This window comes from Balaenoptera ricei, chromosome 4 (assembly GCF_028023285.1).
Source record: "Balaenoptera ricei isolate mBalRic1 chromosome 4, mBalRic1.hap2, whole genome shotgun sequence".
Lineage (NCBI taxonomy): Eukaryota > Metazoa > Chordata > Mammalia > Artiodactyla > Balaenopteridae > Balaenoptera > Balaenoptera ricei.
In genome coordinates, this window is record NC_082642.1 from 20,721,325 (window position 1) to 20,747,686 (window position 26,362).

Sequence of the window (26,362 nt, forward strand, 5' to 3'; positions counted from 1 at the left end):
AAATTTTTAATTCTAATAAGTCCAGTTTATCAATCATTTTTTCCCCATAGCTTGTGCCTTTGATGTTGTATCTAAAAAGTCATCACCATACCCAAGGTCATCTAGATTTTCTCCTGTGTTATCTTAAAAGTTTTACTTCTCAGTGTACCTTTTGGTCTTTGATCCATATTGAGTTAATTTTGTGAAGAGTGTAAGATCTGTGTTTAGATTCTCCTTTTTTTTTTCCCACATGGATATCCAGTTTCAGCACCATATTTTGAAAAGACTGTTTCTTCCATTACCTTTGCTCCTTTGTCAAAGATCAGTTGACTGTATTTGTGTGGGTCTACTTCTGGGCTCTCTGTATTATTTTATTAATTTAGTTGTCTATTCTTTTGCCACTATCACAGTCTTGTTTACTATAGACTTAAAGCAAGTCTTATATTCAGATGATGTCAGTCATCCAACTTTGTTCTTGTTTATTAATAGTGTTTTGGCTATTCTGGATCTTTATTCTTCCATATCACCTTTAGCATAAGTTTTTGGTATACAGAAAATAACTTGTTAGGAAGCTGATAGGGATTGTGTTGAATCTATAGACCAAGTTGGGAAGGACTGACATCTTGACAATATTGAGTCTTCCTATCTGTGTACATGAAATAGCTATCCACTTATTTAGTTCTTGGATTTCTTTCATTGGAGTTTTGGAGTTTTTCTTGTCTAGATCTTGTCTATATTTTGTTGGATTTATATCCAAATAGTTCTCTTTTTTGTGGTGCTAATGTAAATGGTGTTGTATTAATTTCAAGTTTCACTTGTTCATTGTTTGTATATATGAAAGTTCATGACTTTTCTATTCTTTCAGATTTTCTTATAGACAGTCGTGTAATCTGCATACAGAGAACATTTGATTTCTTCCTTCCCAGTCTGTATACCTTTTATTTCCTTTTTAGCTTGGACTTCCAGTACAGTGTTGAAAAGCAGTGGCAAGAAGAGACATCCTTGCTTTGTTCTTGTTCTTAGAAGGCTATTTTCTCACCATTATGTGTGTTGTTAGGTGTAGGAATTTTGTAGATGTTCTTTATCAAGTTGAGGAAGTTCCCCTTTGGTTTAGTTTGCTGAGAGTTCTTTTAAAAATTATGAATAGGTGTTGGATTTTATAAAATGTTTTTCCTGAATTTATTGATATGACCATGTGGTTTTACTTTGCCTCTTGATGTGTGATGGGTTACATTATTTGATTTTCAATTTTTAAGTAGCCTTGCATACTTGGGATAAATCCCACTTGCTTGTGGTGCATAATTCCTTTAATACATTAAAAATTTTTGATTTGCTAGTATTTTGTTGAGGATTTTTACATCTGGGTTGATGTGAGATATTAGTCTGCAATTTTCTTGCAATGTCTTTGTCTAGTTTTAGTTTTAGAGTAATACTGTTCTCCTAAAAGGAGGTAGGAAGTATTCCCTCTACTTCTTTCCATCTTCTGGAAGACATTGTGGAGAATTGGTATAACTTCTTCCTTAAATGTTTGGTAGAATTTAGTAGTAAACCCATTTGGGTCTGGTGCTTTCTGTCTTGGCAGGTTTTAACATATTGATTCAATTTATTTTATAGATATAGGCCTGTTTAGATTGTTTCTTTTTGTGAGTTTTGGCACATTGTATCTTCCAAAGAATTGGTTCATTTCATCTAGGTTATCGAATTTGTGAGCATATTCATAGTATTCTTTTATTATCCTTTTAATGTCATGGTATTCTGTACTGATATTCTCTTTTTCATTTCTGATATCCGTAATTTGTGTCCTTTTTTCTTAGCCTGGCTAGAGGTTTATTGATTTTATTGATCTTTTCAAAGAACCATCTTTTGGTTTTAGTCATTCCAATCATGTTGTTGATTTACTGTTTTTCAGCTTCTTCTCTAATTTTTATTATTTGTTTTCTAATACTTAGTTTTTATTTAATTTGCTCTTTTTTTTTTTCCAGTTTCATAAGATGGAAGCTTAGATGATTGATTTTAGATGTTTTTTCTTTTCTAATGTATGCAGTCAATGCTATAAATTTCTAAGTGTTACTTTTGCTGCATCCTATAAAGTCTGATAAGTCGTATTTTCATATTCATTTAGTTGAAAATGTTTTTAAATTTCTATTGAGATTTCTTCTTTGACTTGTGTTATTTAGAAGTGTGTTGTTTAATCTCCAGGTGTTTTTGGATTTCCCAGATATGTTTCTACTAATGACTTATAGTTTAATTCTGTTGTAGTCTGAGAGCTTACACTGTATGATTTCTGCTTTTTCATATTTGTTAAGGAATGTATTATGGTACAGAATGTGATCTGTCCTGATGAATGTTCCATGTGAGCTTGAGAGGAATGTGAATTCTGCTATTGTTGGATGAAGTAGTTTATAGATGTCAATTATGTGCAGTTGATTGATGGTGTTATTGAGTTCACCTGTGTCTTTATTGATTTTCTGCTTGCTTTTTACTAGTTTTGTTGCCATTTTTTACCCCTTAGAAGTTTGACAAAATGAGGGAAACAGCTCTTTTGCATTTTATTTTGAGTGTGAGAACTGATGGGAGAAGTGGAAGAGTCAGCAGCCCTGAGAAGTAATCAGGTCAGCTTAGAAGACAACACTGGTGATGATGAGAGGTGTACCTTAGGTATTAGAAAAACTTTCAGAGTGAGTGAGAGACATATATGTTCTTTTAGGTAGAGTATCTTCAAAACCAACATAACTCAAAGAATGGGGAGTTTTCATTCTTGAAAGTGAAAATTAGCACAATGTCTAGCATGTAGGTAGTACTTGGTAGGTACTTATTTAATGAATATGGGATGTTCTAAATAAAGAAAAGAAAAGCAAAAGCAAGTTGGTTACAGAGTGATACCAATTTATGGAAGACTGCCTATAAAAATGGAATAGATGGATGTATGACCAATGATGAATTCCAAGATTTCTAGAACTATATGAACAATGTTTAGGATGGCTTATGAAAAATATACTAAGTACAAACAAGACTTTTAAAGCTATGATTAAGAACAAAAATAAAGGTTAAGGGATGGTAAAATGTTAAGTGAAAGATTGGTACTCATCATTTATTTATACCTTCTCCACTAAGGGAAATATTTTTAAAGCTGTAGAGAGTACCCAGAACAAAATGTACGGGTTTCTAAGACAAAGTTGGATGTGCTTAATAAAATGAGACTCAATTAAAAGAAAAAGCAAATAAGAAGGCACCAGATTATTTTATTTAAGTAAAATATCCATGAACTGAGATTCTCAAAATTTTGCAAGTGTCCTGAAACTATCACTAGACATCTTGGTATATGATCTGAAAACCTGGCAGTGGACTTTATTTTCAAAGCAAGAGGGTTAGAGGCAGGAAGGGTAAGCTGATGTGTTCTGCCTTTTAAAGTTGTACTGGTGTGAAATTAAAACTGTACTAGTTTAAATAAGTTTAAATATATAATAAGTATGTTTTTATATTTAATACAACATATATTAGTAAAAGGAGTATAATTAGTACAGTATTTTTAGAGGGTAATTTGGCAGTAAAAGATTGCATGAATGTGTTAAAAATGTTCATTACAAGGAATCTGTCCTACAAATATGTTTGTCTGATTGAGGAAGAATACATGACAGCATTGTTTACAGCAGTCAAAAATTAGAGACAGGCTAAATTTAACCTAAGGAATGGGTTAAATATACTTATGACACAAGTATTAAGAGATGATATAGAATGTCCATAGTGCTTTTCCAAGTGAAAAATGTAAATTGCTTATGAATATGTAAAACATTTCATATTTGTGTTTCTTATTAAACTTGTGTAAGTTTGTATATAGGAATTAGGTATTATGAGTCTTCTGACTTTTTTCTATTTCAAAATTGTTTTGGCTATTCTAGTTCCTTTTTGTTTCCATATTTATTTGAGAATTATCTCAATTTCTGGAAAAGATCCTGGTTGGATTTAAAAGAAGAGTTTTAATTTGCATACGTAGTTCACCTGCCAGATTCTATTATGCTGTCTCTTTGTGGTCAATCCTTTTTTCCCCCAACCTCTAACAGCCACTAATCTGTTCTTTGTCTCTGTGGTTTTCCAGAATTACCTCATAAATAGAATTCTACAGTAAGTACATAGTTTGTGTACTTGAGACTCATCAATATTGTGGCATACATCAATAGTCCATTCCTTTTAATTATTGAATAGTATTCCATTTTGTGGATATGCCAGTTGTATATTTATATAGTCATTCAATTAAGGACGGTTTTGGGGATGTTTCCAGTTTTTGGCAATTATGAATAAGGCTGCTATAAACATTTGAGTACATGTTTTTTGTAAGAACATAAGCTTCTTTGCACCTGGTAAATATCTAGGAATGGCATTACTCAGTCATATGGTTAGTGTGTGGTTTAACTTTTAAAAGGATCGCCAAAATGTGTTTCAAAGGGATTGTGCTATTTTTGTATTCCCTCCAGCTATGTATGAGGTTTCCAGTTGTTCTGACTCCTCACCAGCACTTGAAATGGTCTTTTTAATTTTAGTCATTCTAATAAGTATGTAGCAGTATCTCATTGTGGTTCTAATTTCCATTTCCCTAATGGTAAAGAGCATCCATTGGAATATTTGTCACCCTTTTATCTTCTTTGGTGAAGTGTCTGTTCAAATCTTTCACCCATTAAAAAAAAAAAAAAGGAACTATTTTCTTTCTTATATATGAGTTTTGAGAGGTCTTTAAATATTCTTCCTACAAGTTCTTTGTCAGACATGTGATTTGGAAGTATTTTCTCTCAGTGTATGACTTGTTTTTTCAGTCTCTTAACAGTGTCTTTTGCAGAGAAAAAAAAAAGTCCAGTTAACTGGTTTTTGTTTGTGTTTTTATGGATAATGCTTTTGGTATCATATTTAAGAACTCATTACCTAACCCAAGATGACAGAGATTTTCTTAGATTTGTTATCTTCCATTTTGTGATTATAGCCATCCTAATGAGTGCAAAATGGTATCATATTGTGATTTTCATTTGCATTTCTCTAATGATGTTGAGCCTCAACCCTTTTTATGTGCTTCTTGGCCAATAATATATCTTCTTTGGAGAAGTGTCTGAGTCCTTTGACCATTTTTTTAATTGGAATATTTTGTCTTGTTGGGTTGTAAGAAATTACAGTTGACCCTTGAACAACATGGGTTTTGAACTATGTGAGTCCACTTAAACACGGAATTTTTTCAGTAAATACATACTACAGTACTACACAATCTACAGTTGATTGAATCTGTGGCTGCAGAACTGTGGATATGGAAGGCCGTCTGTAAAGTTATACGTGAATTTTCAATGGTGTGGGGGGTTGGCGCTCCTAACCCCTATGTTGTTCAAGGGTCAACTGTGTAACCTGGATACTAGATTCTTGTCATATATATGACATGCAGATTTTATTTTCTCCCATTCCTTGGTTGCCTTTTGACTCCATTGATAATGTCGTTTGATGCAGAAAAGTTTTCAATTTTGATGCAGTCCAACTTTTTTTTCTTTTGTTGCCTGTGCTTTTGGTGTTATATCCAAGAAATCATTGCCAAATCTAGTGTCATGAAGCTTTTGCCCTAGTTTTTCTTTAAAGAGTTTTATAGTTTTAGCTCTTACACTTAGGTGTTTGATCCATTTTCAGTTGATTTTTGTGTATGGTGTAAGGTCAGGGTTTAACTTCATTCTTTTATATGTGAATATCCGCTTTTCCCAGCACCATTGTTTTGAAAAGACAGTCTTTCCCCTATTGCATGATCTTGGCTCCCTTGCCAAAATTCATTTGACCAAATATGTGAGGATTTATTTCTGGGCTCTCTATTCTTTTGGTCTGTATGTTTGTCTTTATGCTAGTATCACACTGTTTTGATTACTTTTACTTTGTGATAAATTTTGAACTCAGGGAGTATGAGACATCCAACTTTGGTCCTTTTTTTCAAGATTGTTTAGGTTTTTAAGGGTTCTTTTCTTGAGATTCCATAAGAATTTCGGATGGAATTTTCTGTTTCTATAAAAAACTAATTGAGATTTTGATGATGATTGTATTGAGACTGTAGATTGTTTTGGATAGCATTGATATCCTTATAATGTTAAGTCTTCCCATCCATGAACAAATCTTTTACCTTGGTTAAGTTTCTGTTTAAGTATTTCGTTTATTCTGATGCAATTGTAAATGTAATTTTTTGTCTTCCTTTTTGGTTTCTTTATTGTCACTGTACAAAAATAGAGCCGATTTTTGTGTGTTGATTTTGTATCCTGTAACACTGTAAACTTATTCTAAAAAAAACCCACGATTTTTGTATGTTATGTTGTTATCTTGCACCTGCAACTTTTTTCTACTAGTATTTGGTTGTTGTTGATTCTTTGATATTTTTGAAAAATAAAGTATTATGTTGTCTGCGAATAGTTTTATTTCTTTATCTATTTGGATGCAGTTTGTCTCTTTATTGCCTAATTCTGCTTGAACATACAGTAATTTGTTGAAAGCTGTGGTGAAAATGGACATTGTTGACTTCTTGATTTTAGGGGGGAAGCTTTTATTTTAGTCATTCAACATTGAGTGTGAAGTTACTTACGTGTTTTTCATGAATACCCTTTATTATACTAAGAAAGTTCCCTTCTATTCGTAGGTTTTTGCATGTTTTTATCAGGAAAACGTTTTGGCTCTTTGCTGTCCCTTGAGATTTTGTCAAATACTATTTGTCGTAATTTGACATGATTATTAAAAAGAAGGAAGAAAGAACCATGTAATGTATTTTATTACATTGATTGGTTTTCTAATGTTGAACCACTGCCATGGTATACATATTATGTTTAATATGTGGTTGATTCTGTTTGCTAATTATATATATATATATATTTGAGGATTTTTGCATTTATATTTATAGGGAAAATTGGTTTGTAGTTTTTTTTTTTTTCTTCTGATGTGGTGTCTTTGGCTTTTGTATAAAAGAAATGCCTCATAGATGGAGTTACAAAGTCTTTCTTCCTCATATATTTTTAGGAAGACTTTGAGAAAGATCAGTGTTATTTCTTCTTTAAATTGCTTATAGAATTCACTAGTGAAGCCATCTGGTTCTGAACTTTTTTGTTGGGAGATTTTTGATAACTGATTCAATCTCTTTGCATATTATAGGTTTGTTCTGATTTTTTTATTTTTGCTTGAGCCATTTAATACAGGTTACGCAATTTATTGGCATGCAATTTTCTGTCCTATTCTTCCACAATCTTTTTATTTCTGTAAGGTTGATAGTAATATTCCTGCTTTCATATATGATTGTAGTTATGTGCATTTTCTATCTGTTTTACTTACTGAGTCTATCTAAAAGTTTGTCAATACCATTGATACATTAAAAAAAAACAATTTTTGGTCTTACCAATTCTGTTTTTTCTCTAGTCTCTCTTGTTTATTTCTTCTTTTATTTTTATTACTTCTTAAATTTTGCTGCCTTTACATTTAGTTTGCTCTTGTTTTTCCTATTAAGGTACAGAGTTAGGTTATTGAATTCATTAAAAAAATTTTTTTTTAAACACCTTTTTTGGAGTATAATTGCTTCAAGGTGGTGTGTCAGCCTGTGCTCTACAACAAAGTGAATCAGCTATACATATACATACATCCCCATATCTCCTCCCTCTTACGTCTCCCTCCCACCCTCCCCATCCCCCCCTAGGTGGTCACAAAGCACTGAGCTGATCTCCCTGTGCTATGCGGTTGCTTCCCACTAGTTACCTGTTTTACATTTGGTAGTGTATAGAAGTCCATGCCACTCTCTCACTTCATCCCAGCTTACCCTTCCCCCTCCCAGTGTCCTTAAGTCCATTCTCTACGTCTGCGTCTTTATTCCTGTCCTGCCCCTAGGTTCTTCAGAACCATTTTTTTTTTTTTTAAGATTCCATATATATATGTTAGCATATGGTATTTGTTTTTCTTTTTCTGACTTGATTCACTTTGTATGACATACTCTAGGTCCATCTGCCTCACAACAAATAACTCAATTTCGTTTCTTTATATGGCTGAGTAATATTTCATTGTATATATGTGCCACATCTTCTTTATCCATTCATCTGTCGATGGACACTTAGGTTGCTTCCATGTCCTGGCTATTGTAAATAGAGCTGCAGTGAACATTGTGGTATGTGATTCTTTTTGAATTATGGTTTTCTCAGGGTAGGGTATATGCCTAGTAGTGGGATTGCTGGGTTGTATGGTAGTTCTGTTTTTAGTTTTCTAAGGAATCTCCGTACTGTTCTCCATAGTGGCTGTATCAAATTACATTCGCACCAACAGTGCAAGAGGGTTCCTTTTTCTCCACACCCTCTCCAGCATTTATTGTTTGTAGATTTTTTTTTTTTTTTTAGGAATTCACGTTCTTTCTTTCTTTCTTTCTTTCTTTCTTTCTTTATGACTGTGTTGGGTCTTCGTTTCTGTGCAAGGGCTTTCTCTAGTTGTGGCAAGTGGGGACCACTCTTCATCGCGGTGCGCGGGCCTCTCACCATCGCGGCCTCTCTTGTTACGGAGCACAGGCTCCAGACGCACAGGCTCAGTAATTGTGGCTCACAGGCCCAGTTGCTCCGTGTCATGTGGGATCTTCCCAGACCAGGGCTCGAACCCGTGTCCTCTGCATTGGCAGGCAGATTCTCAACCACTGCGCCACCAGGGAAGCCCCTGTTTGTAGATTTTTTGATGATGGCCATTCTGACCGGTGTGAGGTGATACCTCATTGTAGTTTTGAATTGCATTTCTCTACTGATTAATGATGTTGAGCATTCTTTCATGTGTTTGTTGGCAATCTGTGTATCTTCTTTGGAGAAAGGTCTATTTAGGTTTTCTGCCCATTTTTGGATGGGGTTGTTTGTTTTTTTTGATACTGAGGTGCTTGTAAATTTTGGGCATTAATCCTTTGTCAGTTGCTTCATTTGCAAATATTTACTCCCATTCTGAGGGTTGTCTTTTCGTCTTGTTTATGGTTTCCTTTGCCGTGCAAAAGCTTTTAAGTTTCATTAGGTCCCATTTGTTTATTTTTGCTTTTATTTCCATTTCTCTAGGAGGTGGGTCAAAAAGGATCTTGCTGTGATTTATGTCATAGAGTGTTCTGCCTATGTTTTCCTCTAAGAGTTTAATAGTGTCTGGCCTTATATCCATTGGTCTTTAATCCATTTTGAGTTTATTTTTGTGTGTGGTGTTAGGGAGTGTTCTAATTTCATTCTTTTACATGTAGCTGTCCGGTTTTCCCAGCACCACTTACTGAGGAGTCTGCCTTTTCTCCATTGTATATTCTTGCCTCCTTTATCAAAAATAAGGTGACCGTATGTGTGTGGGTTTATCTCTGGGCTTTCAATCCTGTTCCATTGATGTATATTTCTGTTTTTGTGTCAGTACCGTACTGTCTTGATTACCGTAGCTTTGTAGTATAGTCTGAAGTCAGGGAGCCTGAATCCTCCAGCTCCGTTTTACTTTCTCAAGATTGCTTTGGCTATTCGGGATCTTTTGTGTTTCCATACAACTTGTGAAATTTTTTGTTCTAGTTCTGTGAAAAATGCCAGTGGTAGTTTGATAGGGATTGCATTGAATCTGTAGATTGCTTTGGGTAGTAGAGTCATTTTCACAATGTTGATTCTTCCAATCCAAGAACATGGTAAATCTCTCCATCTGTTTGTATCATCTTTAATTCTTTCATCAGTGTCTTATAGTTTTCTGCCTACAGGTCTTTTGACTCCCTAGGTAGGTTTATTCCTAGGTATTTTATTTTATTTTTTTCAATGGTGAATGGGATTGTTTCCTTAATTTCTCTTTCAGATTTTTCATCAGTGTATAGGAATGGAAGAGATTTCTGTACATTAATTTTGTATCCTGCAACTTTACCAAATTCATTGATTAGCTCTAGTAGTTTTCTGGTAGCATCTTTAGTATTCTCTATTTATAGTATCATGTAATCTGCAAACAGTTGCAGCTTTACTTCTTGTTTTCCGATTTGGATTCCTTTTATTTCTTTTTCTTCTCTGATTGCTGTGGCTTAAACTTCCAAAACAATGTTGAATAATAGTGGTGAGAGTGGGCAACCTTGTCTTGTTCCTGATCTTAGAGGAAATGGTTTCAGTTTTTCACCATTGAGAACGATGTTGGCTGTGTGTTTGTCATATATGGGCTTTATTATGTTGAGATAAGTTCCCTCTATGCCTACTTTTTAGAGAATTTTTATCATAAATGGGTGTTGAGTTTTGTCAGAAGCTTTTTCTGCATCTATTGAGATAATCATATGGTTTTTATTCTTCAGTTTGTTAATATGGTGTATCACATTGATTGATTTGCATATAGTGAAGAATCCTTGCATTCCTGGGATGAACCCCACTTGATCATGGTGTATGATCCTTTTAATGTGCTGTTGGATTCTGTTTGCTAGTATTTTGTTGAGGATTTTTGCATCTGTGTTTATCAGTGATATTGGCCTGTAGTTTTTTTGTGTGTGATATCTTTATCTGGTTTTGATACCAGGGTGAAGGTGGCCTTGTAGAATGAGTTTAGCAGTGTTCATGCCTCTACTATATTTTGGAAGAGTTTGAGAAGGATAGATGCTAGCTCTTCTCTAAATGTTTGATAGAATTTGCCTGTGAAGCCATCTGGTGCTGGGCTTTTGTTTGTTGGAAGATTTTTATTCACAGTATCAATTTCAGTGCTTGTGATTGGTCTGTTTATATTTTCTGTTTCTTCCTGGTTCAGTCTCGGAAGGTTTCCTTTTCTAAGAATGTGTTCATTTCTTCCAGGTTGTCCATTTTATTGGCATATAGTTGCTTGTAATAATCTCTCATGATCCTTTGTATTTCTGCAGTGTCAGTTGTTACTTTTTCATTTCTAATTCTGTTGCTTTGAGTTTTCTCCGTTTTTTTCTTGATGAGTCTGGCTAGTAGTTTATCAATTTTGTTTATCTTCTCAAAGAACTATTACTATTGTTTCCTTCATTTCTGTTTCATTTATTTTTGATCTGATCTTTATGATTTCTTTTGCTAACTTTGGGGTTTGTTTGTCTAGTTGCATTAGGTGTAAGGTTAGGTTGTTTATTTGAGATGTTTCTTGTTTCTTAAGGTATGGTTGTATTGCTATAAACTTCCCTCTTAGAATTGCTTTTGCTGCATCCCATAGGTTTTGGGTGGTTGTGTTTTCATTGTCATTTGTTTGTAGGTATGTTCTGATTTCCTCTTTGATTTCTTCAGTGATCTCTTGGTTATTAAGTAGTGTATTGTTTAGTCTCCACGTGTTTATATTTTTTACTGATTTTTTCCTGTAACTGATATCTAGTCTGATCGCATTGTGGTCGGAATAGATACTTGATACGATTTCAATCTTCTTAATTTACCAAGGCTTGATTTGTGACCCAAGATATGATCTATTCTGGAGAATGTTCAATGTGCACTTGAGAAGAAAGTGTATTCCGCTGTTTTTGGATGGAATGTCCTATAAATATCAATTAAGTCCGCCTTGTTTAATGTATCATTTAAAGCTTGTGTTTCCTTATTTATTTTCATTTTGGATGATCTGTCCATCGGTGAAAGTGGGGTGTTAAAGTCCCCTGCTATGATTGTGTTACTGTTGATTTCTCCTTCTATGGCTGTTAGCATTTGCCTTACGGACTAAGGTACTCCTGTGTTCGGTGCATAAATATTTACAATTGTTACATCTTCTTGGATTGATCCCTTCATCATTATGTAGTGTCCTTCTTTATCTCTTATATTAGTCTTTATTTTAAAGTCCATTTTGTCTGGTATTAGAATTGCTCCTCCAGCTTTCTTTTGATTTCCATTTGCATGGAATATCTTTTTCCATCCCCTCACTTTCAGTCTGTATGTGTCCCTAGGGCTGAAGTGGATCTCTTGTAGAGAGCATATATATGGGTCTTGTTTTTGTATCCATTCAGCCAGTCTTTGTCTTTTGGTGGGAGCATTTAATCCATTTATATTTAAGGTAATTATTGATATGTATGTTCCTATTACCATTTTCTGAATTGTTTTGGGTTTGTTATTGTAGGTCTTTTCCTTCTGTTACGTTTCCTGCCTAGAGAAGTTCCTTTATCATTTGTTGTAGAGCTGGTTTGGTAGTGCTGAATTATCTTAGCTTTTGCTTGTCTGTAAAGGTTTTTTTTTTTAAACATCTTTATTGGAGTATAATTGCTGTACAATGGTGTGTTAGTTTCTGCTTTATAACAAAGTGAATCAGTCATACATATACACATGTTCCCATATCTCCTCCTTCTTGCATCTCCCTCCTTCCCACCCTCCCTATCCCACCCCTCTAGGTGGTCACAAACCACTGAGCTGATCTCCCTGTGCTATGCGGCCGCTTCCCACTAGCCATCTATTTTACGTTTGGTAGTGTATATATGTCCACGCCACTCTCTCACTTCATCCCAGCTTACCCCTCCCCCTCCCCGTGTCCTCAAGTCCATTCTCTAGTAGGTCTGTGTCTTTTTTCCTGCCTTAACCCTAGGTTCTTCATGACCCTTTTTTACCATATGTTAACACATGTATATGGAATTTAAGACAAAAAAAAGGGTCATGTAAAGGTTTTAATTTCTCTGTCGAATCTGAATGAGATCCTTGCTGGGTACAGTAATCTTAGTTGTAGGTTTTTCCCTTTCATCCCTTTAAATATGTCCTGCCAGTCCCTTCTGGCTTGCAGAGTTTCTGCTGAAAGATCAACTGTTAACCTTATGCGGATTCCCTTATATGTTATTTGTTGTTTTTCCTTTGCTGCTTTTAATATTTTTTCTTTGTATTTAATTTTTGATGGTTTGATTAATATGTGTCTTGGCGTTGTTCTCCTTGGATTTATTCTGTATGGGGCTCTCTGCGCTTCCTGGACTTGAGTATTTCTTTTCCCATATTAGGGAAGTTTTCAACTATAATCTCTTCAAATATTTTCTCAGACCCTTTGTTTTACTCTCCTTCTGGGACCCCTATAATTGGAATGTTGGTGCATTTAAAGTTGTCCCAGAGGTCTCTGAGACTGTCCTCAATTCTTTTCGTTATTTATTCTGCTCTGCAGTAGTTATTTCCACTATTTTATCTTCTAGGTTACTTAGCCATTTTTCTGTCTCAGTTATTCTGCTATTGATTCCTTCCAGAGAATTTTTAATTTCATTTATTGTGTTGTTCATCACTGTTTGTTTGCTCTTTAGTTCTTCTAGGTCCTTTTAAAATGTTTCTTGTATTTTTCCATTCTCTTTCCAAGATTTTAGGTCTTTACTATCACTACTCTGAATTCTTTTTCAGGTAGACTGCCTATTTCCTCTTCATTTGCCCTGGTGGGTTTTTACTTTGCTTCTTCATCTGCGTGTGTTTCTTTGTCTTCTCATTTTGCTTAACTTACTGTGTTTGGGGTCTGCTTTTCGCAGGCTGCAGGTTCGTAGTTCCCATTGTTTTCGGTGTCTGCCCCCAGTGGCTATGGTTGGTTCAGTGGGTCGTGTATGCATCCTGGTGGAGGGGACTGGTGCCTGTATTCTGGTGGATGAGGCTGCATCTTGTCTTTCTGGTGGGCAGGTCCGTGTCCGGTGGTGTGTTTTGGGGTGTCTGTGACATTATTATTTTAGGCAGCCTCTCTGCTAATGGGTGGGGTTGTGTTCCTGTCTTGCTAGTTGTTTGGCCTAAGGTGTCCAGCACTGTAGCTTGCTGGTCATTTAGTGGAGCTGGGTCTTAGCGTTGAGAATGAGATGTCTGGGAGAGCTTTCGCTATTTGATATTACGTGGAGGTGGGAGGTCTCTGGTGGACCAATGTCCTGAACTCGGCTCTCCAACCTCAGAGGCACAGGCCTGACACCTGGTCGGAGCACCAAGACCCTGTCAGTCACACAGGTCAGAAGGAAAGGGAAAGAAAAGTAAAAAGGAAAGAAAAAAATAAAATTATTTTAAAAAAAGAATAATTATTAAAAATAAAACAATTTAAAAGTGACAAAAGAAATGAGGAAGAGAGTAACCAAACCAAAAAACAAATCTACAAATGATAACAAGCTCTAAAAACTATACAAAAAACAAAGAAACAAACAAAAAAACTGGACAGGCAGAACTGTAGGACAAATGGTAAAAGCAAAGCTGTGCAGACAAAATCACACACAGAAGCATACACATACAAACACACAAAAGGAGAAAAAGGAAAGAAATATATATATCGTTGCTCTCAAAGTCCACTGCCTCAGTTTTGGGATGATTTGTTGTCTATTCAGGTATTCCACAGATGCAGGGTACATCTAGTTGGTTGTGGAGATTTAATCCGCTGCTCCTGAGGCTGCTAGGGGAGATTTCCGTTTCTCTTCTTTGTCCGCACAGGTCCTGGGATTCAGCTTTGGATTTGTCTCTACCTGTGCGTGTTGGTTGCCTGAGGGCGTCTGTTCTTTGCTCAGACGGGATGGGGTTAACGTAGCAGCTCATTAGGGGACTCTGGCTCACTCAGGCCGGGGGGGGGGAGGGGTACAGAATGTGGGGCAAGCCTGCGGTGCCAGAGGCCGGCATGACGTTGCAACACCCTGAGGTGCACCGTGTGTTCCCCCCGAGAAATTTTCCCTGGATCACAGAACCCTGGCAGTGGTGTGCTGCAGAGGTTCCCGGGAGGGGGTGTGGGTAGTGACCTGCACTTGCACACAGGATTCTTGGTGGCAGTGGCTGCAGCATTAGCGGTTCATGCCCGTCTCTGGGGTGCGAGCTGATAGCCGCAGTTCGCACCCATCTCTGGAGCTCGCTTAGGTGGTGCTCTACCTTCTGTGGGTACACGGAGCAGGAATCGCCTCTCCTCACGTACCCCACAACAATGGTCTCTTGCCTCTTCGGCAGGCCCAGACTTTTTCCCGCACTCCCTCCTGGCCAACTGTGGCGCACTAGCCCCCTTCAGGCTGTGTTCTCGCAGCCAACTCCAGTCCTCTCCTTGGAAGCAAAGCTGTACAGACAAAATCTCACACAGAAGCATACACATACACACTCACAAAGAGAAGAAAAGGGGAAAAAATAATATATCTTGCTCCCAAAGTCCACCTCCTCAATATGGAACGATTCGTTGTCTATTCAGGTATTCCACAGATGCAGGTACATCAGGTTGTTTGTGGAGCTTTAATCCGCTGCTTCTGAGGCTGCTGGGAGAAATTTCCCTTTCTCTTCTTTGTTCGCACAGCTCCCGGGTTTCAGCTTTGGATTTGGACCTGCCTCTGCATGTAGGTCGCCTGAGGGCGTCTGTTCTTCGCTCACACAGGACGGGGTTAAAGGAGCGGCTGCTTCCAGGGCTCTGGCTCACTCAGGCCGGGGGAGGGAGGGTTACGGATGCGGGGCAAGCCTGCGGCAGCAGAGGCCAGCGTGACGTTGCAACAGCTTGAGGCGCGCCGTGTGTTCTCCCGGGGAAGTTGTCCCTGGATCACGGGACCCTGGCAGTGGCAGGCTGCACAGGCTCCTGGGAGGGGCGGTGTGGATAGTGACCTGTGCTTGCACACAGGCTTCTTGGTGGCGGCAGCAGCAGCTTTAGCGTTTCATGCCCGTCTCTGGGGTCCGTGCTGATAGCCGCGGCTTGCGTCCGTCTCTGGAGCTCGTTTAGGCGGCGCTCTGAATCCCCTCTCCTTGTGCACCAGGAAGCAAAGAGGGAAGAAAAAGTCTCTTGCCTGTTCGGCAGCTCCAGACCTTTTCCCGGACTCCCTCCCAGCTAGCTGTGGTGCGCTAACCCCTTCAGGCTGTGTTCACGCCGCCAACCCCAGTCCTCTCCCTGCAATCTGACCGAAGCCCGAGCCTCAGCTCCCAGCTTCTGCCCACCCCGGCGGGTGGCAGACAAGCCTCTCGGGCTGGTGAGTGCTGGTCGGCACCGCTCCTCTGTGCGGGAGTCTCTCTGCTTTGCTCTCCGCACCTCTGTGGCTGCGCTTTCCTCCTTGGCTCCGAAGCTTCCCCCCTCTGCCCCCCGCAGTCTCCGCCCACGAAGGGGCTTCCTAGTGTGTGGAAACCTTTCCTCCTTCACAGCTCCCTCCCACTGGTGCAGGTCCCGTCCCTATTCTTTTGTCTCTGTTGTTTCTTTTTACTTTTGCCCTACCCAGGTACGTACGGAGTTTCTTGCCTTTTGGGAGGTCTGACGTCTTCTGCCAGCGTTCAGTGGGTGTTCTATAGGAGCAGTTCCACGTGTAGATGTATTTCTGATGTATCTGTGGGGAGGAAGGTGATCTCCGCGTCTTACTCTTCCACCATCTTTTCCTCTCTCCCAGTCCTCTCCTTGGGATCTGACCTTCGAAGCGCGAGCCTCAGCTCTCAGCTCCCGCCTCAGCTCTCAGCTCCCACCCGCCCCGGCGGGTGAGCAGACAAGCGTCTCGGGCTGATAAGTGCTGATCGGCACCGATCGTCTGTGCGGGAGTCTCTCCACTTTGCCCTCTGCACCCCTATTGCTGCACTCTCCTCCGTGGCTCCGATACTCCCCCCTACCCCCGCCTCTGCCAGTGAAGAGGCTTCCTAGTGTGTGGAAACTTTTCCTCCTTCACAGCTCCCTCCACTGGTGCAGGGTCCGTCCCTATTCTTTTTTCTCTGTTTTTTCTTTCTTCTTTTGCCCTCCCCAGGTACGTGAGGAGTTTTTTGCATTTTGGGAGATCTGAGGTCTTTTGCCACCGTTCAGTAGGTGTTCTGTTGGAGTTGTTCCACATGTAGATGTATTTCTGATGTATTTGTGGGGAGGAAGGTGATCTCCACGTCTTACTCTTCCGCTATCTTGAAGGGCTCCCTCATTTTTTTTTTAATGTAAACATTTACAGCTGTATTTCCGTTTGAGCACTGCTTTTGTTGTGTCTCATAAATTTTGGTATGTGGTGGTGTTGTTTTCACTGGTCTCAAAGTATTCTAATTTGTCTTGTAATTTTTTCTTTAACTTCAGTAATTTAAGAGTGTGTTGTTTAATTTCCACGTATTTGCAAATTTTCCAGTTTTCCCTCCTGTTATTCATTTCCACTTCCTTTCCATTGTGCTCAAAGAAGACAGTTTCTATGACTCTAATCTTTTAAAAAAGTTACTGCGACTTTTTTGTGGCTTAGTCAGCTATCCTGGAGAATGTCATATGTGCCCTTGAGAATAATGTGTATACTGTTGTTGGGTGTAGTGTTCCATATATGTCTATCACGTCTGTTTGGTTTATGGTATTGTTCAAGTCCTCTGTTTCGTTATTGATCTTCTGTCTGCATCTTCTGTGTTTTTTTGAAAGTGGTATATTGAAATCACCAACTATTACTATAGTGATTATCTATTTCTGTTTTCGATTCTGTTAGTGTTTTTGTCATATATTTTGGGACTCTGCTGTGTGGTGTATATATCTTTTTAATTGTTATATCTTCCTGATGAATTGATCATTTTTACTCAGTGTATTTTGTCTGATATTAGCACAGCCACTCCAGCTTTCTTTTGGTTACCCTTTGTGTAGAATACTTTTTTGTATCTTCTTGTTTTCAATCTCTATGTATTTAAATTTAAAATGAATTTCTTGTAGACAGCGTGTCATTGGATCATTTTATTTTTTTCAAAATTTATTTATTTATTTTTGGCTGCTTTGGGTCTTCTTTGTTGCACGCAGGCTATCTCCAGTTGCAGTGAGAGGTGCAGAGTTGCGGTGCATGGGCCTCTCATTGCAGTGACTTTTCTCTTGTTGCGGAGCATGGGCTCTAGGCCCGCGGGCTTCAGTAGTTGTGGCACGTGGGCTCAGTAGTTGTGGCTCGCGGGCTCTAGAGCGCAAGCTCAGTAGTTGTGGCGCACGGGCTTAGTTGCTCCGTGGCATGTGGGATCTTTCTGGACCAGGGCTTGAACCCATGCCCCTGCATTGGCAGGCGAATTCTTAACCACTGCACCACCAGGGAAGTCCCTGGATCATTTTAAAACATTCCATTGTGCCAGGCTATCTCTTAATTGATTAGCTTAATACATTTATATTTAAGGAGATTGTTGATAAGGAAGGACTTTTACCATTTTGCTATTTTTCTTCTACTTGTTTTATATCTTTTTTGTTGCTCAGTTCCTCCATCACTGCCTTCATTTGTGTTTGATTTTTTTCTAGTGTACGATTTTCATGTTTTAAATATTTTAAATTATCTTCGTAGTAATCATCCTGGTGATCAGAATTAATATCTCACGTTTATACCAATTTAGTTTGAAATGATAGTAACTTCGCTTTTTATTCATATATTCAGACATACCTCAAATGCATTGCGGGTTTGGTTCTAGACCACCGCAGTAAAGCAAACATCACAGTAAAGTGAGTCACTTGAGTTACTGTAGTCTGTTAAGTATTCATCACCATTATGTCTTAAAAAGCTATGTACATACTTTTATGTACATACATAAAAAACACTTTATTGCTAAAACATGCTAACCATCATCTGAGCCTTCATCAACTTGTAGTCTTTTTGCTGGAGGAGGGTCATGCCTCAGTGTTGATGGCTGCTGTATGTTGGTGGTTGCTGAAGGCTGGAGTGACTGTGACAATCTCTTAAAATAAGACAACAGTGAAGTTTGCCACATTGGTGGACTCTTCATTCATGAACGAATTTCCTGTAGCATACAGTGCTGTTTGAGATCATTTTACCCATAATAGAACTTTTTTCAAAATTGGAGTCAGTCCTCTTAAACCCTGCCACTGCTTTATCAGTTAGGTTTGCATAATATTCTAAACTGTTTGTTGTCATTTCAGCAGTCTTGTCAGCATCTTCACCAGGAGTAGATTCCATCTCAAGAAACTATTCTCTTTGCTCATACATACGAAGCAATTCTCATTTGTAAAAGATTTTTTTTTTTAGCAAAGAAAAGTAACTTTATTTTTTTTAATCAGTCATCAGTTTTATACACATCAGTGTATACATGTCAATCCCAATCATTTGTAAAAGTTTTTATCATGAGAATTGTAGTAATGCTGTCACATATTCAGACTGCACTTTTAATTCTAGTTCATTGCTATTTCACTACACCCACAGTTCTCTCCCCCACTGAAGACTTGAACCCCTCAAAGTCATCCGTGAGGGTTGGAATCAACTTCTTGCAAACTCCTGTTTATGTTCATGTTTTGACCTCTTTCCATGAATCACAAACGTCACTAATGGCATCTAGAATGCTGAATCTTTTCCATGTTTTCAACTGACCTTGTTCAGGTTCATCAGAGGAATCACTATCTATGGCAGCTACAGCCTTATGAAATGTATTTCTTAACTAATGAAAGTTGAACAGTGAAATGACTCCTTGTGGTCTGCAGGATGGATGCTGTGTCAGGAGGTGTGAAAACAACGTAACTCTCACTGTGCATTGTTAGCAGAGCTCTAGGTTGATCAGGTGCATTGTCAATGAGCAGTAATATTTTGAAAGGAATCTTCTTTTCTGAGCAGTAGATCTCAAGAGTAAGCTTAAAATATTCACTAAACCATGTTGTAAACAGATGTGCTGTCATCCAGGCTTTGTTTCCATTTCTAGAGCTCAGGCAGAATAGATATAGTGTAATTCTTAAGGGTCCTAGGATTTTTGGAATAATAAATGAGCACTGGCTTCAGTTTAAAGTCACTAGCTACCTTAGACCCTATAAAGAAGGCATGCTTGTTTTTTGAAGCTTTGAAGCCAGACACTGACTTCTCCTCTCTACCTATGAAAGTCCTAGACGGCATCTTCTTCCAAAATAATGCTGTTTTGTCTACATTGAAAATCTTTTGTTTAGTGTAGGCACCTTAATTACTTATTTTAGCTAGATCTTCCGCATAATTTGCTTCAGTTTCTACATCACCATTTGCTGCTTTATGTTGCACTTTTATGTTATGGAGACAGCTTCTTTCCTTAAGCCTCATGAACTAGCCTCTGCTAGTTTCATACTTTTTTTCTGCAGCTTCCTCACTTGTCTTAGCCTTTGTAGGGTCTTGCTCTGGATTAGACTTGGACTTAAGGGAATGTTGTAACTGATTTGATCTTCTATCTAGATTCCTAAGACTTTCTCATATCAGCAATAGGCTGTTTTGCTTTCTTATCATTCACATGTTCACTGGAGTAGCATTCTCAATTTTCTTTAAGAACTTTTTCTTTTCAGTTACAAGTTGGCGAACTGCTTAGTGCAAGAGGCCTTGCTTTTTATCTGTCTCAGCTTTTGACATGCCTTCTTCGCTAAGCTTAATCATGTCTAGTTTTTGATTGAAAGTGAGAGACATACAATTCTTCCTTTGACTTGAACACGTAGCAGCCATTGTGGGTTTATTAATAGGCCTAATTTCAATATTGTTATGTATCCAGGAATAGGGAGGGCCACGGAGAGGGAGAGAGACAGAGGAGTGGCCGATCAGTGGAGCAGTCATAACACACACAACATTTATCAATTATGTTTGCTGGCTTATGTGGGTGTCATTCTTGGCACCCTAAAACAATTATGATAGTAACATTGCTGATCACAGATTACCATAGGACACATAATAATAATTATGAAAAGTTTGAAATACTGGGAGAATTACCAAAATGTGACAAAGAGACATGAAATGAGCAAGTGCTATTGGAAGAATGACAGTGATAGACTAGCAGGGTTGCCACAAAACCTTAAATTTGTAAAAAATGCAATATCTTTGAAGCTCATAAAGCAAAGTGCAATAAGATGAGGTATACCTGTAATAACTTGTAAAATTTTGCTCCCATCCCCATCCCTCACTTATATTATTGTTATAAATTACATCTTTTGATTCAAAGAAATGGAAAGATGTCCATACTCTTGGATTGGAAGAATTAACATTGTTAAAATGCCCATACATTTTGGACAAAGAAATCTACAGATTTAATGCAGTTTGTATCAAAATATCCATGACATTTTTCATAGAACTAGAACAAATAGTTCTAAAATTTATATGGAACTGCAAAAGACCCAGAATTGCCAAAGCAATCCTGAGGAAAAAGAACAAAGCATAACCTTTCCAGACTTCAGACTATACTACAAAGCTACGATATCTTATAATAACGTATAATGGAAAATAATCTGAAAAAATGGTATAACTGAATCACTTTGCTGTACACCTGAAACAAACACAATATTGTAAATCAACTATACTTCAATTAAAAACTAAACTATATCTTTATACATTGTGTATTCATTAACATAGTTAAATAAATACTATTTTATTATTTTTCTTTTAAATCATAAAGGAAACAAATATAGGAATTACAAACCAAAAATAAAATAATACTGGCTTCTATATTTACCTGTGTAGTTAATTTTTCCAATGTTCTCCTTTTTTTCTGTGGCTTCAAGTTATTGTTTATTCTTTATTTCTGCATGAAGGAGTTCCTTTAGCGTTTCTCGTAGGGCAGGGCAGGTCTAGCAACAAACTTCCTCAGTTTTTATTTTTCTAGGAATGTTTTAATTTCTCTGCCATTTTTGAGTGATAGTCTGCTAGGTATAGAATTCTTGTTTGACAGTTTTCTTTCAGCATTTTAGATATGTCATCCTACTGTCTTCTGGCTTCCGTGATATTTAATGAGAAATTGGCTGTTAGTCTTACTGTGGATTCTGTGGATTACTTGTATATGACGAGGTGGATTGTTTTTGTTTTTGTTCTTCCTTCAAGATTGTTTCATGTCTGGCTTTTACAGTTTGACTATACAGTTGACTTTTGAATCACACAAGTTTGAACTGTACCTGTCCACCCTTACACAGGTGTTTTTCAAAAAAAACTAAAATACTACACAGTCTGTGGTTAGTTGAGCAGTGATGTGGAACCACGAATACGGAGGGCTGACTATAAAGTTATATGCGGATTTTTGACTGTGCAGGGAGTCATTGCCCCTAACCCTGGTGTTGTTCAAGGGTAAACTGTAGTTTGTATCTGTGTGACTCTTTAAAATTTTATTTTTAATTTTTGTACAATTTTTAAAGATAACCTTCCATTTACAGTATTACAAAATGTTAGCTATATTCCTCATGTTGTATGATACATCCTTGAGCCTATCTTACACCCAACAGTTTGTACCTCCCACTCCCCCACCTCTATATTACTGACCCAAACCCCACCCCCATCCTCCCCACCCCTGCCCACTAGTAACCACTAGCTTGTTCTCTATATCTCTGTGTGTGACTCACTTTTGAGTTTCTCCTACTTGGAGTTCATTTACCTTCTTGATTGTGTAGATTTCTGTATTTAATTTTAAATTGCTAAGTTTTTTGCTGTTGTGTCTTCAGATACTCTTTCTACCCCTTTCTGTTGATATACTTTTGGAAGTCTGTCTTCTCTGGAAGTCTGACTTCAATATCTGGGCTTACATGGAGATGATTTGTTTGGAATTCTTTTTTTGTTGTTGTTAATGGGTCATATTTTCACATTTGTTTGTATGCCTTTTGATTTTTTTTGTTTTTTAAAAACTGGACATTTTGAATATTAGTTTTGTAACACTAGATTCTCCTCTCCTCCCCATGCTTTACTGTTGTTGTCTTTTCAAGGGCTTCAGTCATTTCTTTATTTACTTTTTTCTAAACTGTTTTTGCAAGGACTGTATTCCTTGTCATGTGTGGTTACTGAAATTTTGTTGTCTGGGTGTTTAGCAGTGATCGTCCAGATTTCCTTAGTTAATGGGAATTGGAAAAATGTAATTTCTTGTTTTTTGCAGATTGTCTGTTAGTTGAGGTACTTCTTCAGAGGTTAGGCAGGCTACCTACAGCTTTGCCTTAGTATTCACCTTGTGCTTGCACAGAGAGCAAAGATCAGCTAGAGTTGCAAGCCTGTGCTCCTCAGGTCTTCTCTAAGAATTCATCCAGCCCTGGGCATTCAAGTAGCAGTCTACATTTCCTGGTATGTGCGATATCCCTTTAAAGTACTTATTCCTCAAATATCTTACTCCTCTGCCTTTTTATTTTGAGGCTTTTTAGATTGTCTGATATTTATGTAATCCACTGTCTTGCCCCTGGCAGCTACTTTTATTGTATGTCTTTAAATCCTTTTGAAAGATGATACTCTTTCAAAAAAAAGGGAAGCCCTTCAAAACACTCTGCCAGTTTTTGAGAATGGGTCCATGGTGTTCTCTTTGGCATCAGCAAGCCGTACTAGTAACTCTGTCTGCTGTCGCTGTGGGCACCATAGAATTGGGGGAGGGGAGATGGCATACAGGTAAGCAAAAATACTACTGTGCTCTCTTATCAAATAAAATAGACTGTTAGGCACTTCTCTCTTTGTCATAAGTTTTTATTAGATTACAGATGTCCATAAAAGATGTCTTGTCATTTTTTTTTTTTTTTTTTTTTTTGCCAAGCTAAGAGTTGCTTCATTGGAGGGCCTAATTCTTGAGGTTTCTTACTCCTCCATTTTCCATGACATCATTTATTTTTTTCATTTTTGAAAGATTGATAATTCAATGTTCATGTTTTTTTCCTCTCCACTCTTCAGTTTTATTCCATTGTCTTTCACCTTACATAGTTTCTACCAAAAAGTCTGATAAAATTTTTTGTTTTTCTGTGTGTGAGGAATTATGTTTTTTTAGCTTCCTTTTGAATTTTCTTTCATTTTTAGCAATATTATATTTTAGAGTATTCTTCTTGGGAATTCTCTGATCTTCCATCTGTGTTTTAATGTCTTAAATTATTTTTGGAAAGTTCTCCTCCGTTATCTCTTCAAATATTTATTTTGCTTTGATCTTTCTCTCTCCTTCTGGAATTCTAGTTATACCTATGTTATTCTCTTAGGTATTGTGTCATGGCCTGTCTTGGATGCTCTCTTTTGTCCCACTTCCTCTGCTACCTTTTTTTTTTTAAACAAACTTTATTTTTTAGAGAAGTTTTACGTTCACAGTAGAATTGAACAGAAGGTAGAGAGAGTCCCCCTATAACCCCTGTTCCCACATACATATAGCCTCTCCCACTATTAACATCTCATATTACAGTGGTATGTCTGTTACAATCAATGAACCTATGTTGACATGTCATTATCACCCAGTGTCTGTAATTTACATTAGGGTTCACTCTTTGTGTTATACATTCTATGGGTTTTGATAAATGTACAGTTAGATGTACCCACCATTCTTGTGTCATACAAAATATCTTCTCTGCCCTAAAAATCTTCTGTGCCCACTTAGTCATCTCTCCTACCCCATAACTTCTGGCAATCACTGATATTTTTACTGTCTCCGTATTTTGCCTTTTCCAGAATGCCATATTGTTCAAATCATATGGTATGTAGTGGTTTCAGATTGGCTTCTTTCAGTTAGTAATATGCATTTGAGCTTTCTCTGTGTCTTTTCCTGGCTTCATAGCTCATTGCTTTTAAGTGTTAAATAGTATTCCATTGTCTGCGTGTACCACAGTTTATTTATCCATTCACCTATTAAAGGACACCTTTCTTTCCTGTTTTGGCAATTTTGAATAAAACCGCTGTAAACATCTTTGTGCAGGCTTTTATGTAGACATAAATTTTCAATTCATATGGGTAAATACCAAGGAGTGTGCTTGTTGGTAATACTGGTTGATTGTAGTCTGTATATTCTGACATATTCATTTTATTCTAAAGTAATTTTCAAAAGACCTAAATAGACATTTTTCTGAAGAAGGTATATAAATAACCAAAAGCTACATGAAAAGGTATTCAACATCACTAGTCTTCAGGGAAATGAAAATCAGAGACATGATGTATCACTTCACACCTCTGTTAGGATGGCTTTTATCAAAAAAATAAGAGATATATTCTGGTTGAGGATGTGGACAAAACGGAACCCCTTCACTGTTTGTGCAAATGTAAACTGGAAAAGCCTCTGGAAAACAGTATGGAGGTTCCTCAGATAATTAAAAACTACCATATTACACAGCAATCCCACTTCTGGGTATATATCAAAAGAAATGAAATCATTATCCCAAAGAGATAGATGTACTCCCATGCTCATAGCACCATTATTCACCATAACCAAAATATGGAAACAACCTTATGTGACCATGGACATATGAATAAAGAAAACCTGGTGTGTGTATGTGTGTGGAATCACTTATATGTGGAATCTTGAAGCGGGGGTGGGGAATTCGTAGAAAAGTGGTTGCCAGGGGCCAAGTGATAGGGGAAATAGGGAGAGGTTGGTGAAACGGTACAAACTTTGTTATAAATGAATACGGTCTGAGGATCTAATGTATAATATAGTGACTATAGTTGATAACACTGTTTTGTATAATTGAAATTTGCTAAGAGAGTAGAACTTATTGAATGTTGGGACCAAAAAAAAAGGAAAAGTAAATATGTGAGGTGGTGGATTTGTTAATTAACTCAATGGGGGAAGCCCTTCACAATGTATCCATATATCAAATCATCCTGCTGTAAGTATCTAACAGTTTTATTTGTCAGCTGTACCTCAGTAAAGCTGGAAAAAATAATTTCTTTCTTTTTTTTTTTTTAATTAACAGGATTACCTTTGAGGTTATTTTGGAAGTTTTGAATTGTACAGCACTTGATTCTTTGCTCCATTGTGGAAAGATCTTTACAGCAATGATTACTTCAGAGTTACCAGTGTTACAGTAAGTATTATAGCTTTCTTTTATTTTTTTAAAATGCATGTAACACTTTTTTGTATCAAAATGCTCTCATTAGTAAGACACATCAAATATGTTCTCTGATAGTTGGGCAATATGTTTGAAGTAAAAGAACTATTAGAGGGTGTAATTACTATATCCATCTATAGCCCTTGCATCATAATGTCAGCATGTTCTGTGTTACTGAACAAAAAACATGTTACACTGTCTTATAATAGGAGTCAGCAAACTATGAACATGGGCCAGTCTGGCATGCTGACTATTTTTGTAAATAAAGTGTTATTGGAATAGAGTCACACTGATTCCTTTGCAGAATGTTTATGACTATAAGTTGTAATAGAGAGTGAATTAACCTGCAGAGCATAAATATTTTGTTTGGCTATTTACAGAGAAAGTTTGTAGACCTCTATCCTGTATCACACTGTGTGTCTAACCCTCTCACCCCCATGCCAGAGCTTCTTTTCCCTGAGATTGAGATTGTGATTGGTGAGTCCTTCTTGGCATTTCTGGCGGCATCTCATTATTAGATTTTGTTAGGGTTGTAGGACAGATCTAGAATTTGATCTTATTATGAATTCTCTGGGAGATGTGATCAGGGTAATGGCAGATACTTTTCTTTTTATAGGTGTCATTAAGCTACAAATTAGGAATCTGCATACTGTGATCCTATATGATAACAGTGCTTTAGATATAATGAAAGTGACCAACAGTTTATGTAATTATTTATATGTTTTTATAGTCCCAGATCATTTATATGTGTCTTCTCCAAGAGACTGTAGTCACCTTCCAGTTGGTCTCCTGGCCTACTGTTTTTCCTCTGGAGCTCTAAGACAAAAAGCTATCCAAATTAGTTTACGTGCTGAAAACCCATCAGTACCTACCCTCC

General features: G+C 37.3%; 1 protein-coding gene across 3 annotated transcripts in view; it reads left to right on the forward strand.

Moving 5' to 3' along the window:
• Positions 1-26,362, forward strand: part of STAG1 (STAG1 cohesin complex component) — a 433,060-nt gene that overhangs the window by 97,352 nt on the left and 309,346 nt on the right. For 2 of the 3 annotated variants that reach the window (XM_059920266.1, XM_059920267.1), the window contains exon 2: positions 25,351-25,461. In XM_059920266.1, the coding sequence (XP_059776249.1) occupies positions 25,433-25,461 (29 nt within the window). In that variant the 5' untranslated portion in view covers positions 25,351-25,432. Of the gene's footprint in view, positions 1-25,350; positions 25,462-26,362 lie in introns of those variants that run through there. The other variant, XM_059920268.1, reaches the window with a different exon arrangement.